The sequence below is a fragment of the Macrotis lagotis genome, chromosome 3, assembly GCF_037893015.1.
Source record: "Macrotis lagotis isolate mMagLag1 chromosome 3, bilby.v1.9.chrom.fasta, whole genome shotgun sequence".
Taxonomy (NCBI): domain Eukaryota; kingdom Metazoa; phylum Chordata; class Mammalia; order Peramelemorphia; family Peramelidae; genus Macrotis; species Macrotis lagotis.
In genome coordinates, this window is record NC_133660.1 from 131,947,424 (window position 1) to 131,963,279 (window position 15,856).

Below are 15,856 nucleotides of genomic sequence, written 5' to 3' on the forward strand. Positions count from 1 at the left end.
TTTTTTTAATCCTTAAATTGAATCATAAAGTTACCTATCTTTAGTTAACTCAAGATAAATCAGTACAAAATCAGAATTTATCGCTGTTTTCAATATATGATGTAGTAGTCATTATGTAGATAGCCTTGAGAGGCAGCTAGATGGCACAGTGGGTAGAGCTTTGGACCTAGAGTCAAAAAGAACTGAATTCAAATGTGGTCTCCCTGGCTTCAAATTCTGGGCAAGTCACTTTAACCTCTCTTTGACATGATCTACTGGAAAAGGAAATGGCAAACTGTTGCAGTGTCCTTGCCTTGAAAATCTTGTAGGAAGTATCAGAATGCCATGATCCTTAGAATCACACAGAGTTAGACATGGTTGAATAACAACAATCAATAGTCTAAAAATTAGAAAAATTCAATCTCTGAATCATATTGACTGTGTGACTCTGGACAAGTCCTATAAATTGTTAGCACTCTAGGACAATGTTGTAAAAATAAATTAGAAAGAGGAATCATTAAACCATCCTGACTTAGAAAATCACACATTAACTTTATCTAAGTCCTATTGTATTTTTACTTATTTTGTTAAATATTTCTCAATTACATTTTAATCTGATTTGGGTTGTACTGGGGAGTGTTGCAGACCCATGTTTGGCTGCATCTCCAAGAAACTTTCACCTAGGACCATTTAATTTAAAAGCCCTATCTTTATAACCATCTCTATTTCAACCAAATATACAAGCAAAATAGCCTAGTCCTTTGGGTGGAAAGAGCAGGGAAAGAGTGTTGAGATGGATAGTATGATGTATTTACTGTATAAATGAGCCTCTTCTGTTCCCACTCCTCTTTCCTAGTGGTGACATTAATTTCCTACCGTATTCCAGCTCCATTGACTGGTACCTCAAGAGTTGTGGGGCTGAATTTGTTCCATGGCTCAGACATCCTTTTTTGTTTGTACCTTGGAGCTCCCTGCTGGTGCCCACCAGCCGCTTACGCCTTGCTGTTTCCATGCTTTATGGGGAAATGTTCATATGTGGCTGCTGTGTTTGATATTAAATCTGAGATGAACTTCAGAAGCTTTCTTGCTTTTTATTAAAAATGATTTTGGCTGGGGGCTGTGTTATCCTGTTCATAAATCAGGTACTCTCTGAGATTCAATAATTCAGAATTCACATGAGGATATGGTAGAATAAAACATTCCTTTTTTTTCCTTCCCCACCCTCCCCATGCAAAATTTACGTAGTTCTCCTTTTCCTCTTCTCTACTGCCTCTTTCTATTTATTTTAAGTCTTCTTTGGGGAAGTCTGCACAGATGTGCCCCATGACCAGGGAAGAGAAGGCAGAAAAGGAGAGCCATCACTGGGTAATTTCTTTTGGCTTGAAGGGACTTGAACTTGATAAGTTTTCTGAGTTTCTTTATCTGCCCAGGAAACAGGCTATTTTGTTTGTTTGTTTATTTATTTTAGAGCATTCCCAAGACATAGTAGAACTCCCTTGCCTCCTTGGGTTTTATTGCTTGGTCTCATGATGAATGATCTGGAAAAGAAGCAGATTGATAAAAGGAAAAGAATATCAATAATGCCAAAGACTTGAGAAGGCCTTCCTGTGTCAAGGTACAGGTGGCAAAAGGATGTATGAAAACATAAGTGCTTGTTTTTCAAAAGGCTCTTTCACCTCTTCATATTTGAAAGGCAAAAAAAGAGAATATCTGAGAAATATAATTGAGAGAGGAAATCTTATGAGGCTCAGGGTTTGAAGAAATTTTAGAAGGTTCTAAATAAATAAATATAAGGCTGATTTATTTTTTTCTTTTCCTCTAGGAGCATTTAGAATTCATAAGAATTACTTATAATCAGTATGCCTATATTTATATAGTGCCATTTTCCCAGAGTCTTAAATACTTCCATATGTAGCTTTTGTAATAAACATCTTATGGAGAGATAACAAAAATGTTAATCAGGAGTCCCTTAAAATAGTGCCTTTCAATAGTACAAAATTCAACTTGTCACATGATTTTTCAGGTACCCTTAAAAAATTGATGGCAATAAAGAAAACATAACACAAGGAAACCCTTGAGTTTGGACTCAACTTTCCTGGTACTCAGGTACTTTCCATGAAAGTAGCATGTAGTGCTAGGCAAAACCAGGATGTGAGAAGCCTTGGGAGTGTGAAGAGGGGAAATCCTTCTCGTAAGATCTGGGACTCAAACTGATGATATTTGAAGAAAAGATTTCAATAGATAGCGATTTGGAAATGATAAATTCCAGGTCTTGTGGGTAAAACTTGTAGTACTTTAAGGGACTACCATATGCAAGGATGGTCAGATGAATATCATATGTTAAAAAGAATTGCTCACGTTGATCTAGTTCTTTAGAGTGTACAAAGTACTTTCCTCAGAGGCAAATAATGCAAGTATTTTGGGTTTCATTTTTTATTTTTTGTTTTTAATCTGGATCTGAATTTTTCCTGGCATGGGGAATTCCTGATGTGACCTTGGTTCTAGACATCTCTTGAGGATAGTTGTTTACAGATGCATTTTGTAATATATCCAAGTGGTTCCATATCAGGATTTCCCCATGGCCAAAAAATCTCAGGTTGAGAACAAAAAACAAAACAAAGAAAAAGAAGCAAGCAATAGTACTATTTGCTTATGCTGGCTTTCGTAAGGAAAGTACTTTGTTCACACTAAAGCACTATATCAATGTGAACAATTCTTATTAACATTTTATAGCCCTCCATCATATCCATGCCTTGCATATGGTAGGTCCTTAAATGTTGGATTGAGTGGAATAAAATTAACTACTCTAAGGTAAAGGAAACATATTCTCTGGAGTTCAAATGTTAGATCAATCAGAAAAGCAGTGAGGGATAGGAACAAAGCTGAGCAGAAGCCTTGGGGATGGGGATGGCATTAGGTTCAGTAGCCATAAGATTGTACCCTTCTGATTTGCCAAGTAGAATTTTATTTGGACAAATTGTAATAAACTAGAAAGAAAAGAATTCATGCAAATAAAGGTCATGTAAAATTATAATTTTTTAAATTATTGTTTATTATTGAAAGAATAACCAATATATTTGTATCTTAATCACTCAAAATGTCTCAAGAAATGGCATTGGTAAAAGTACCTGGGTTCAACCTTAGAAAATGAGAAGAAATTCATACTGATGGCTTAAAAGTAATCTAAAAGGTTAAAAGTTAGGGACTTTTCCCTCAGGTTATCACAAAGAACAGAAGTTTCTAAAAAGTCTAAAAATCCATTACTTGTGCCATTATTGTCCTCAGAAAGATGTGAGAAGATATTAGCTACTATCAATGCATATGTGTACTTTCTTTGCTCTATGAAATTTTTATAAGATTGATATACAGATGTTGAGGATTTATTGATGAAAACAGAATGAGAATACACCAGGAGAATTTTTTAAGGCATTTTTAATAGCACCTACTTCTTTATAGTCACACACCTGACTTTTGTCAACTCTATAAAAAAGTATGAGGTCCTATTGTTTTTATTATTTGCTGAAAGAAATAGGGGTGTTTAATTTGGAGAAAAAAAGTATTTGAAAGACTTAAAACCCTAAGGTATATTATTATTATGTAGGAATTACAGGATACATTATTGAAGAGAATACCCTTTCTGCCAATGAAGTAATCATGGATCCTAGAAATATTGAAGCATAAATGTTTGCTTTTAGGCTTCTTCAAAACCTTCATCATGCTAAGGAAGTATCTCTGGATATAATCCATGGATATGATATCTAAGGGAGATAACCTGTGGAAATTGATTATTTATGGTGATTGTAGATAGTAGTAATGCATCAAGAATAAACAGTTTGGACTAGGGAACTTTTATAAACTTTTGAAAGAAGGAAAAATGAGTTGCAGGAAATGCAATTTATTTTTTGTTTTACTTTTTTGTGGTGCTTTATAGTAAATGAAAGCAAATACAATTTGCCCATAGAAATTGTGCTATAGATAAGTTATTACAAAGCATGAAGTTTTCTTCCTGTACTTTACACATGTTTTCTCTAATGCTGGGGTAAAAGCAGATGTCTTTCTGCTCATTTTAAAATTGCTTAATGGCTCTGCCTTTCAACTATGGATTGAGCTATGGGTGAAGTAGTTGAAGTGATCAGAGCATTGAAACACATGTTTAGGATGATTTAGTGATTACATATCCTGATTTTGAGGTTGATTTTTCCTTTCCTTTTCATTTTCTGGTATTTACTTTCCACTTACCTGCTTGTGAATCTCTATGTCCTAGCTTTTAATCAGGGTCTGCTTATTTTTTCTTTTTTACTTCTCTTTTTTTGTTTGTGGAATTTTCCCCTCTGTGGGAATTGGTAAAGCTCAGATGAGTTTTCAGAGTAACTGAAATTTCAGGCAAAAGTCCTATGACCTTGTCATGGAACATTCAGAAATAATGGGTAGGAACTTGACCCTGGAATTCAACTGGGGCCACAATATACACGTCTATGAGAACAGGTCAGTCGTAGCATCATGCCCTTCCTTGACCACAAAACTTGTTCTGAAGCTGGACTATGAACCATAGACCTTGAAAGGTTCGTAACAAACTTGATTAAATGCATTCCCTCTCTCCCTAGTTTTTTTTTTCCTCCCTAGTTTTGTTACTCTCAACAACATTGTCCTTATATGTCAGGGCTGGGTTGTTTTTTTCTCTTTCTTTCTTTCTTTCTTTCTTTCTTTCTTTCTTTCTGTCTGTCTGTCTGTCTGTCTTTCTTTCTGTCTTTTCCTTATTTTTTTTTAAACAAAGCAGTATTTGTTTGTGGATTATGACTAATAATTTAGGTTTTTTGGAAGAAGGGGTTCTGGATCTGTTATTTTATTGGTCCAGTAAAAAACTCTCTCTGCCAAAACAAATCAGCAACTACTCATTATTTTTAAGTTCTAAAGTAAGTATTCTTACTTTGAAGACCATGACACTTTTTTAAAAAGCGATAATTGTCCATCAATATAATTGGTTTACTTTATAATCATATGCATTTTATAGTTTCTCCCAGGACATACATAACACTGTTCTAGAGAGTTTTCAGGGACTCCAAGAGAGACTTATTCCTCCCTCAAAATATAATATTAATAATACTCAAATATTCCAATTAATCTGTAACCTCATCTGCATGTGCAAATAGCTACTCCCTCCAAAAATACAAATCACATCCCATCTGCATTATCTCATAAATTTTCTACAAATTGCTGGGGACTTTCCTTGCTTTTTCTTGCCATAGCAAGGGTACCCATGAATCATGTAAGCTATCCATCAGTTATCCTTCATTCTCACTATGGGATGAGGCAATCTGCTGACTGCAGCCTGATCATGCTTACCCATGTGCCTCTCCATTGATGTTTTGTAATTCTAATATTTTTTTAAAAGATTTTTCAGAGATTTTTTTATGCCTCCCAATCATGCAACATTACTGAAGTCATTATTTTTTTTTAAAAGGATGCACATGTTTTCCTTGAGAAGTGAGGGGGCATTAAAAGAACTTTCCCTAAAGGCAATCTTGAAGTACATAATTATAGCATTAATGAATCTGATAATTGGAAGGTATCTCAGTTGCTAACTAGTCTAATTGTCATATCAAAGAAATCTCCATGATGGCATATTCAACAAGTGGTATCTTAAATTCTACTCATTTCTCCTAATCCTATTTGATTCTAGACCCCTATGTAGGTTCTGTAAGTTATCCAGATGTTAGGTCTGCCATATTTACTGTTTCTATCTCTTTTTGTTTATTATTATATAAATATTTTATTTGTTTCCAATTACATACAAGGGTAGTTTCTACAATTCAATTTTTTCAAGGTTTTGAATTTTATAATTTTTCTCCTTCCTTCCTTTTCCTCCCCACTCCACCCAACAGAAGGCAATCTGATATAGGCTTTATATTTTTACCCATGCTAAACATAGATCAAAATTGAACATATTGTGAAAGAAGAATCAAATCCAAAAGGAAGAAAGAAAACATTAGAGTTAGCAATAATACATAATACATAACTCAACTTTTAAAAACTGAAGATAATAAGCTTTGGTCTTCATTTAAACTCCACTGTTCCTTCTCTGGATACAGATGGTATTCTTCATCACAAATCCCTTAAAATTATCTCTGATTATTCCACTGGTTGAGTGAACAAGTCCATCATGCTATATTTACTTTTAATCTTGAGTTATTATACTATGCAAGTCATTCAACTAGGCTCAAGGTTCTATGGGTTGGCTCATCTATTCTTGCCAATTTTAGATTTAAATTACAGAGGGAAACTTCTGTTTTTAAACCAGTAGAACTCATTGATTAGCATGTGTCTTACATATACACACCTACATACCTACACACACACACACACACACACACTCACACACATATGCATGTATTTACTTACAATAGATTTATAATTATAGAGATATAATGTGAAGTTTCACTAATTCTAGTCCAGCCGGAAAGATTCAATGTTGGCTCCTGGCTTAAGCTCTGGATTCTAGTGACTTGGAAAATTAGGTTTGCTCCAAAAGCATAGACTGAATTTCTGCAGATTTAAAACGAGTTTGGGTTGGTGGTGCTCTCTCTACAACTAGTACAAATATCATAACTCCCTCTTTTTATTCTGAACTTCAAGGATTCTCCTAGACTATGGCATAACTGAGAAATGAGTTGGACCTCCTTGGTTTCATGTCTCAGAATGAAAGTCATTCTCAGAATTCTCATTCATAAAGGCAGCTTCTGTTGTCCTCATAGAGGGATACATACACATAGTCCAGAGAATTATGATTTTGTTATATATTGTAGTAAGGTAGGATACTTACATATCTCATGCACTATTGGGCTAAAGATGCCACAGTTTGTTAACCCCCCATTTGGAAAATTTGATGTAGATAGTTATAATCCTCCCCTCCCCCTCCCATCTAATTAGGAGGCTATTTATAATACTGGGAACGCACAGCTCCTCCTTTTCTTCTTCTAGTTGTTCATTAGATAAAATTAATAACTTGGCATAAATATTCAAATATAGGCTATAGAGCCTTTATGGGAGATAAGCTGAAAGCAAGAATGAAAGGAAAAAAATTCCTGGATATTGCAAGCTGCCCTGACTATGTTTATTATTTCCCTCTATTATTAGTAGCTATTTGCCTTTAATCTAAAGTTATTAACCTGGGTTTATCATTCCCTTTGGTACAAGATTTTATTGCTGGCCCATCTGTTCTTGCCCATTTTAGCCCTGAAATGCAGAGGTAAGCCATATTAAGTATTAAAGTATTTTGATTAATTAAACTGCTGTGCTTAAAAATTACATTACTAAGTGTTGAATGTTAACATCGAGGAAGAAATTGAACCTTTTTTATGCCTGTCTTCTATCAGATTCAAGTGAAAACAACTCATGATCAAGAGCTCCCTTCATCAATATATAAGCTAGTGGTCCCTTAGACAGCATCTGGTTCAATACATTGGTTTACAGATAAATGTAAGCATGAAACTAGGGCCCAGAGAAGTCAAAGTCATTACCTAAGTAATTGGAAGTGAAAAAATTTAAAACCAGATTTCCTGACTAATAATTCAATAGGAGATCACATTGTCTTCACTTAGCCCATGCTTTTTCTCATTCTTTCTCTTGGTTTCTTCAAATTTATTTTATTGTATTTTATCTTGGAGAAGTTGGGTGATTATACTTATCTTTTCTAAAGTGGAGTGCTTCTTAAACTCCAGTTTGTTCAAACATTCCCCAATTGATGAGAACCCATATTGTTTCTTCCTCCTCTTCCTCTTCTTCCTCCTCCTGCTTTTCTTCCCCTTCCTCCTCCTCCTAATCTTCTCCTTCTCCTCTCTACTCTTCCTTCTCCTCACAGAAGGCTGCTGTGAATGTTGTTAAATATTGTCATTTTTATTCTTGATGTAAGATATGTACTGGTCTCATCCTTCCATAAGAAGTAGATTACACATTTTTACTGTGGGAGAGAATTGGAGATCAATTATGCCTTGAGACCATTGTCAGGTTCTATAGTGTCGGGGCTAATTCCATTTAAAATCATATCATATTTCAAACATTATAAAAGAGAGTAAAATGATTTTTAGTCAACTGAGCAAAAGAAGCTTCATCCTCATGCTCCATTGTAAAAAGAATTTTTTTCTCAATAACAGAATTTCTAATAAACCAGAAAAAGCATAATTCATAGGATGACCTTCCCTCGGGAAAAAAGCTTTAAAACTGATATGGAATAACTGGGGTATGACTAAGAATATCTGTATTTAAGATGTAATTATAAAAACTAACTTCTCTGGAAGTGAATTTGGGAAACCTATATTCATTGATAAGTTAGTCAGAAGGAAAGTGAGTCATTCCCTAGGGTTAAGTTCTGCTCTAGTGCTTATGAGTCCAGTACTAAGTAGTAAGATAGGATGAAAAAGATCCTTAACTCTTGACAAGAAAAAGAACAGAAGCAGGGCAGAGAATGCTGACTTTGATGGTAAGTATTGGATAAACTACATGAGGAGTTCCCCAGGTTAATTCTTTCATTACCTTTACTTTCTATTAGCACCCAATGTGGATGCTTTGGTCCTGTCTCCATATTTAAAATCGATTCACTGTGCCTCAGTATTTTCATGGTGTGTGCATACCCCTCAACAATGATGACTGCAAATCCTTCATTATTGTTTAGTTATAGTGGCTAAAATAGTCATGGTTCTGTGGTAAGCCTATTAACACTCTTCTCTCAAATTAACTTAGATTGTCCTTGAACAACATACAAGTATAACCAGGCTTATAATCAAAACATTTTCAGTGTAATATTACTTGTCAGAACTTGTACTTCACTGACATAGTCATCAAGAATACAGGGCCACCTTCTTAGAATAATAAAGAATCAGATGACTTCAAGAGGATTCATCATTTAATTAAATATATGATCCATAGAAGCCTTCATATGCCTCCTAAGAATATATCCTTTTTTTTTTTTTTTTTTACAAATGAAGAAACAATGGAATAGAATGACTGAACACAGAAAACTCAAAGACGATAGGGGAAAAATATAGTTGATAACAGAGGTTTATGAAATTCATTGAATGTTCTATTGAAGGTCTTTCTTAGTTCTTCCAGAACCTGGAGTTTTCTCTTTTAAGTCATGTTCCATCTGTTTTATCCATATCTTGAATATACCTATTAGAATGTAAACTCCTTGATATTTGAGACTAATTTTTGTCTTTTTTGTTTTGAATCCCCAAGGCTTTGATACAAGTAGGCATTAGATAAGTTGATTAATTGATTGATTGGTTAGGTGGATAACTGTTGATAACTGCCTAAATTTTTTTTAATTTTCTATATGTGTCATAGGGAATCAAAGATGACAGTGAAGTTATTTGATGGCTGTTGAGTCAATGCTTTCCTCTAATTTTAAGTTTTATTTGACAGTGCTGCAACCAGCAGTACATGAAGTGGTATAGGAAAATTCCATAGAAATCTGTTCCAGTGGAAAGAGGACATCATCAACTACTTTTATATTAGGAGGTCAATGTTTCTCTCTGTCAAGTTTCAAGATTTTGGGAATCATGGGAAGTTTGGTCATTTAGGGGAGATTAAATGATCAGTTTCTTACAGTTCCTATAAAGGTGCTTCCATGTGGAAGAGAGGGAAAGATTCACTAGGAATCCATTTTACTATGCCCACCACCTTTGTAGGTGGGGAAGGGCAGAGTCAGATCAGGAAGGAGCTTTTATGATGTGCATCATCTGAGAGAAGAGTACCAGGACATCATGCAGTTTTAATTCTGCTTTATGGTTGTCTTGTCAGTACCCTCTAAATTTTGACACCCTCAGACAAAGCCCTAGTTTGTCTACCCAGTTTTCATTTGGGGCTTCAGTTGTATAATGAAAAGTCACTGCTGTTAGCTAGGCTTTTGTTATTTGTTTTGCTTTAATCTTGTTGCTGTCAGAGGGCTATATGACTACTACTCAGCATAAACCCTGGAAGGATCTATAGGTCAGTGGAAAAGCATACAATTTTCTTCTTCTTGTCTGGAACTGAATTTTCATCTTGAAAGAAATTATACTGAGGTCTTCATTAGAAGCATCCAACAGTATCAAGGTTCTTTAGGGTTGATAGGCATCATAGTTACAGAAGAGCAGTCTTTGTGCAGGGAGATAAAGGTCCAAGTTTTGTGAACTGGAAAAAAAATCCGAGGAGGTGATTATGTTAAACGAGGAATGTATACAGTGAACATGGCATCAAATTACAAGGGTCAGCAGCTTCCTGACTTTTTCAGCATATTGAATGAAGATACAGCATTGCCTAGGTTCTGTGTACATCTTGGTAATACATTAGGTCAGCCCTAGCCAGTCTCTGCATTTAACAGCAGGCTACCTGTGATTGAATGGGATTCTCAGCTGTAGTTTCATAACTTCCCTGGGACCTTGGACCTAATGAACTTACAGCAATGAGGATGCAGACATCACTGTGAATTGTTCTGGACTGTTCTACTTGTGTGCAAAATTGGTGTCAGCTATATTTTAATGATTTTAAAATTATATTGATGCTGCTTCTTTTTTAATACTAGAAGGATTTAAAAAATATAACCTGCCCTTTCACATGTAATAAAGGAAAATAGTTGAAGAAACAGAGGCACAAAACACATTCTATACCCATATTCCTCGACCTTTCTCCTGGGAGATGCTACATTTATTTCATCAACTGCTCTTTGGGACCAATTCATTGTAATTAATCTGAGTTAGACTATCTTCTAGTGCTGCTAACACTATCATGGAAATTAGTTTAATTTTTTCCCCTCGTTCTAATTTTTTCCCTTATGAATCAGTTCTTTCCTAAGTTTGCTCACATTTCTTTCTTATGCCATAATATTATGCCATTATATATTCATACACCACATTTTATTCAGCCATTCCTCAGTTGATGGACACCATTTTTCCCCTAATTTTAATCTCTCCTCTTCTTCTTACTCCCTTTTCCATCTACTTTTGCTCCCCTCCTCTTCTCTCATCTTTCATCAGTAACACAAAAAAATGCTGCTGTAAGTATTTGGTGTATATTGTTCCTTTTGTTTTTAATGATACACTGGCATCATCATCCTTCAAGAAGAGGTAGAGTGTGCATTTTTAGTGTAGAAGGGAATTATACACTAATGAAACTTGAAAACCATTATCAACTTCTGAAGCAGTCAAGGTTCAAGAGTTTTCAATAGTGCTTAAGCAAATTCAAATTTTGAATGGGTTTCATTTTTTTTTTGTGGTTACTTTACAAGGTTGAACTTAGGTTTGAACATATTGCATTTCTTCCTAATGAAAGACTATAAACCAAGAAATGGACCTATCATTCTGGAAGAAAATAAGATAAAGGAGTTACTTTTTATCAATTATTCTTTTGAAGAAGACAATTATATGCTTTGGTTTTAGAAAGTGAATGAGAAATAACAGATGGCTAATAAGTAACTGTTTTCTATATTTCAGAAATGTTCCTCTTGCAATATGTATATCAATGATCATAGTCACTGTTGGCTATGTCCTAACAAATGTAGCCTATTTCACTACCATCAGCGCTGAGGAATTGCTGCTCTCCAATGCTGTGGCAGTGGTAAGTTCAAGTTAGGAAAAATACAAATGTAAAATGGCTTATTAGACTGGTGATTCAATTTGATTATGGTTTCTTCTGGCAAAGTTGTTGAAACTCTCTGATGGTAGATATCTGGGCAAAGGAGGTAGTGAAAACGATTCTGGATATCTTTTTATGGAAGCATGTTAAAACAAACAACTTCATTTTTATAGCATCTTTCCTTGGCATATCCCATTTAATTTATATAGCTAGAATTCTATAAAACAAGTGCTATTTTATGATCATATAATGCATTTTTATACATTATGGTTTTATAGCTAAAGTAGACCCACATGTGGAACTTGGAATATTTTCAGTGTTGAGGATGTTTGTAGGGGGAAGTTTTTTTTTTAAATGGTGGAATATAGCTTACCATTGGGGGCCTCAGAGATTATATGGACAATCATTGAATCCAAACAATAGTGTATCTTTGGCATTCAAATTAATTTTAAATTGGGATCATTGTAGTTAGAAAATGCTAATAGGATCTGTTGAATGAAATGTGTCAGATTTAACTTCTTTCCAAAGTTCCTCTTCAGGATCTGGGAGGTGAACAAATTATAGACATACCAATTGTTGACTATCTCAGAAACATTTAGTTCATGAATGTTTATTAATAGGTCTTCTCTGTAACAGGCACTGTGCTAAGTGGTAGATATTAAAAAAATGCAAAAACCAGCCCATGTCCTTGAGTATCTCACAATGTAAGCACATAGTCAACTATGTACAAACAATATAGAATCAAGAGATAATTAATGAGAAAATTGAGTAATTAAGAGGAATTGAGGAAGATTTTTTCTGTTTCTGTGAAAAAATTATGCTAGTGATATCTTTAATAACTCTTTAGTGAGAGAAAAAAAGGTGGAATTTCATAGTAATGAAAGGCACCTTGGAATAGTGAAGTGAAAGACAGAGAGAGACAGAAAGGGTTACAAACTAGACAGATCTGGAAGCAATTTCTGCTTTGATATATAATGGCTATTTAACCTTGGGCAAGTCACTTGATTTCTTAGTACTCTAGGCCACTCTCTAAGATTACATGTTTAAAATAAAGACCAATCCACATCAGTAGAACAATTTTCCTTATCTGGGCATTTCCTATATAAATGAAATTACAGATCTAGTTCCAATCTTTTGGCAATGGAGAGACAGGGATTAGTTTGTGAGCCCCAGTTCCAGCTGATTGTCCTTTTAAAATAGACAATGAATAAGCTACCTAATCTCTTTCTTTTGGTCACATGTGGGCATTTAATGGACTAAGAATGATTTTACTCACTACAACTAGTCATATCAAATAACTCATCATATACATATATAATATATGTATTTTTTGCTCACATTCAAAACAATGTGATTTCAACATTTAAAAGTTGTCCATATTTTATTTTCCATCCTAGTGTAGCCTGAGATAATAAGTTATTATCTGTATCAAAGACAATCAACCAGTGCTACATATTTTTTATCTTTATGTATATGTCTTTGCCCAACCTATAGCATAGTGCTTTATACCTAGTCAGTGCTGCATTCTATCATTCATTCATCTATATCACAGAGGAAAGTTTACTTATGATTCATATTCTGAGGAAATAATGTTAAAAAGTAATTTTTTTACTCCTTTGTATATTTATATTTCATCTAATTTCCATGGGAATTGATGAATAATTTTGGATGAATTGGCTGTGTCCTGTATACATACTCTTATGTCTTTAGAATTTTAGTATAAAAAGGAGAAGAAATTTGGGATCGTTTAGAGGAATGTAACAATGGGTATCATCTTTCTACCAATGAGAGATGTATTAGGATGAATCACAGTTCCCTACTGGCAAAATAGATAACTATGCTTTTAAACTATGTTTCCAGCTCTTCCCATGGTTGATATGTTGTGAACAGTAGTTTGAAGAGGTCTTACTATTTACGTGGAAATGGTGGTGATGGGAAAACCTTTTTGTTTCCCTTCCAGTCTAGCTCCTGGAAAGGAATGTTCTCAAATGGTTCTTGGAATTTCCAGTTTTCTGTTATTAACAGAGAGTAGGACCCTTCTTGATGGAAAAATTAGTCTCTGAAATGTCATGTGAACTAGGAGGAAATGGTTTTCTGTTCACTTTATAATGAGATTAGAATCTCCTTGTATTCCAGACTGACTTCCTATGACAAGAGATCTCAAGGAAATAGAAATGATCACTTTGATGAAGGGAATTGAGGAGATGCATAATTAACCTGTAACTAGAATGACTGGACAACAAATTCTGGAGTTTTATTCTTAACTCTTATCTCCCTAAATATTTCCCTCTTTTTAACTGTTGAAGACACCACCACCATCCTCCCAGTTGCCCTAGATTACAAGTATCATCATTGTCTCCTCACACTGTTGCTGAATTTACCTTTACATTTGGTGAAAACTTTCCCTTCTCTCCACTCACATGAATAACTACCCTGATTCATGTTTTTATGACCTCGTCAACAATAATTTTATGGTTAGTCTCTGTGTCTCTAGTTTCTTTCCATTCCCCATTCAACTGACCAAATGATTTTACTAAAATACAGATCAGATCTTTCCTTCATGTTACTTCCCTACTCAATAAACCTCAATGGCTCATTATTATTTCCAATATTTAATACAAAACCCCCTGATTATGACCTGACCCCTTCCTATCTTTCTAGTCTCATTACACTTACTTAATTTCTCTCTATGTACTTTATAGCCATTAACATTCACTTTCTGATCTGACTTTGCTCTGAAATGTTCTCTTTCTCTATACACAAAATGTATTTCTTTGTGACATGAATCAATATCTTCATAGATACAGATAAATGTATGTAATGGTTATGTGTTGTTTTGTCTATTAAAACTTTTGCTACTTCAAGGCAGGGGTAATGATTTTGTCTTTTTTCTTGGTGGCCATAGTACCTGCTTGGCATATATGTAAGGGCTAATTAAATGCTTGGGAATGACTGCCATCCTTTCTTATCTTCTTGATCTTGTTCTTCTCTCTTACTTATGGGATACTAAAAGATAGAGTGACTCCTTTCTCTCTTATTTCTTTGATGCCTTTCCTCTCTGTCCATATTAAATGCATTCATGTATGACCAACTGAACCTAAAAGAGGTAATCAATTTACTGTGATCCAATTTATAAGAATAATTTTGTGCCTTATGCTGTTCAGAACACTATCTTTATTCTTTGAAAAGAGCTTCATTTTTCTTCCACTTTATGATAAAATTTGAACATCTCCTTTGTTGTATTTTTCTTCAGACCTTTGCAGAAAGGCTTTTGGGAAAATTCTCATTAGCTGTCCCAGTCTTTGTTGCCCTTTCCTGTTTTGGCTCCATGAATGGGGGCGTTTTTGCTGTCTCCAGGTGAGTGAATAAATTTGTATCTAATCAAAAGATGACTGCTCTTTGGTTGTGGTGGGCCAACTAAACAGTGGTTGCAGAAGTGGGATGAGGAGTTGTGCTAGAATTGAGCCATTAGATAATTTCCAAGGTTCCTTCTGGTTATACATCCCATGATTTTTATTGGGGGGGGAATAGGCATTAAGATTTCCTTCCTTTATTTTAAACTACAGGTATGCTTTTTTGCTTACTTCATTACATTTAATATTATCACTTTTGAGGTGGGTGAGGATTAGCATCTTTTTGTAGTGAGAATGGCAGGGGGAATAGCATAAGTTTATTTTTGACTATAAAATTCTCTTGGACCTAGAAAGGGCCATTAGAAATTACAATCTTTCTAGTTCGCTATTCAGGCAGACTAATAGAGAAACAGACACATAGATAATAGTTCTAGATGGAGAAACATAGTAAATAGGGAGTTAGCTTTTTTTTTAAGAACTATGAAACTAACATCAAATCCTGCTTCAGACACATACTCCCTGTGTGACTCTGGTCAAATTATTTCCAAATGTTCTAGATAGCAAGTTTCAGAGATGCTAACTTGATTGATGAAGGAATTTATTTTGATCCAGTCATCCTTATTTTGGGCTGGGGGAGAGAGAGAGAGAGAGAGAGAGAGAGAGAGAGAGAGAGAGAGAGAGAGAGAGAGAGAAGGAGAGGTAGGGCAGATATAGAAAAGTCCTACATTATTTTGCAAAGGAATTATTGGTTTCATTTTTATTATTATCATCATCATAAAAATTACCATTATCATAATCACTCTTGTTGTTTCTGGACTAATTTTTATCATTGCCTTCACTGGTATGAAATAGGCCCTTTACCAATGCAGGTCAATGAAGCCTCTCTAATTTAAGCCTTAAATTGTTGCCTGGGGGGA

At 34.6% G+C, this 15,856-nt stretch overlaps 1 protein-coding gene across 1 annotated transcript in view; it reads left to right on the forward strand.

Moving 5' to 3' along the window:
* Positions 1–15,856, forward strand: part of SLC7A11 (solute carrier family 7 member 11) — a 110,557-nt gene that overhangs the window by 70,802 nt on the left and 23,899 nt on the right. Inside the window, exons 7-8 of the mRNA XM_074227440.1 lie at positions 11,445–11,568; positions 14,840–14,943. Coding sequence (XP_074083541.1) covers positions 11,445–11,568; positions 14,840–14,943 — 228 coding nt within the window. The remainder of the gene's footprint in view (positions 1–11,444; positions 11,569–14,839; positions 14,944–15,856) is intronic.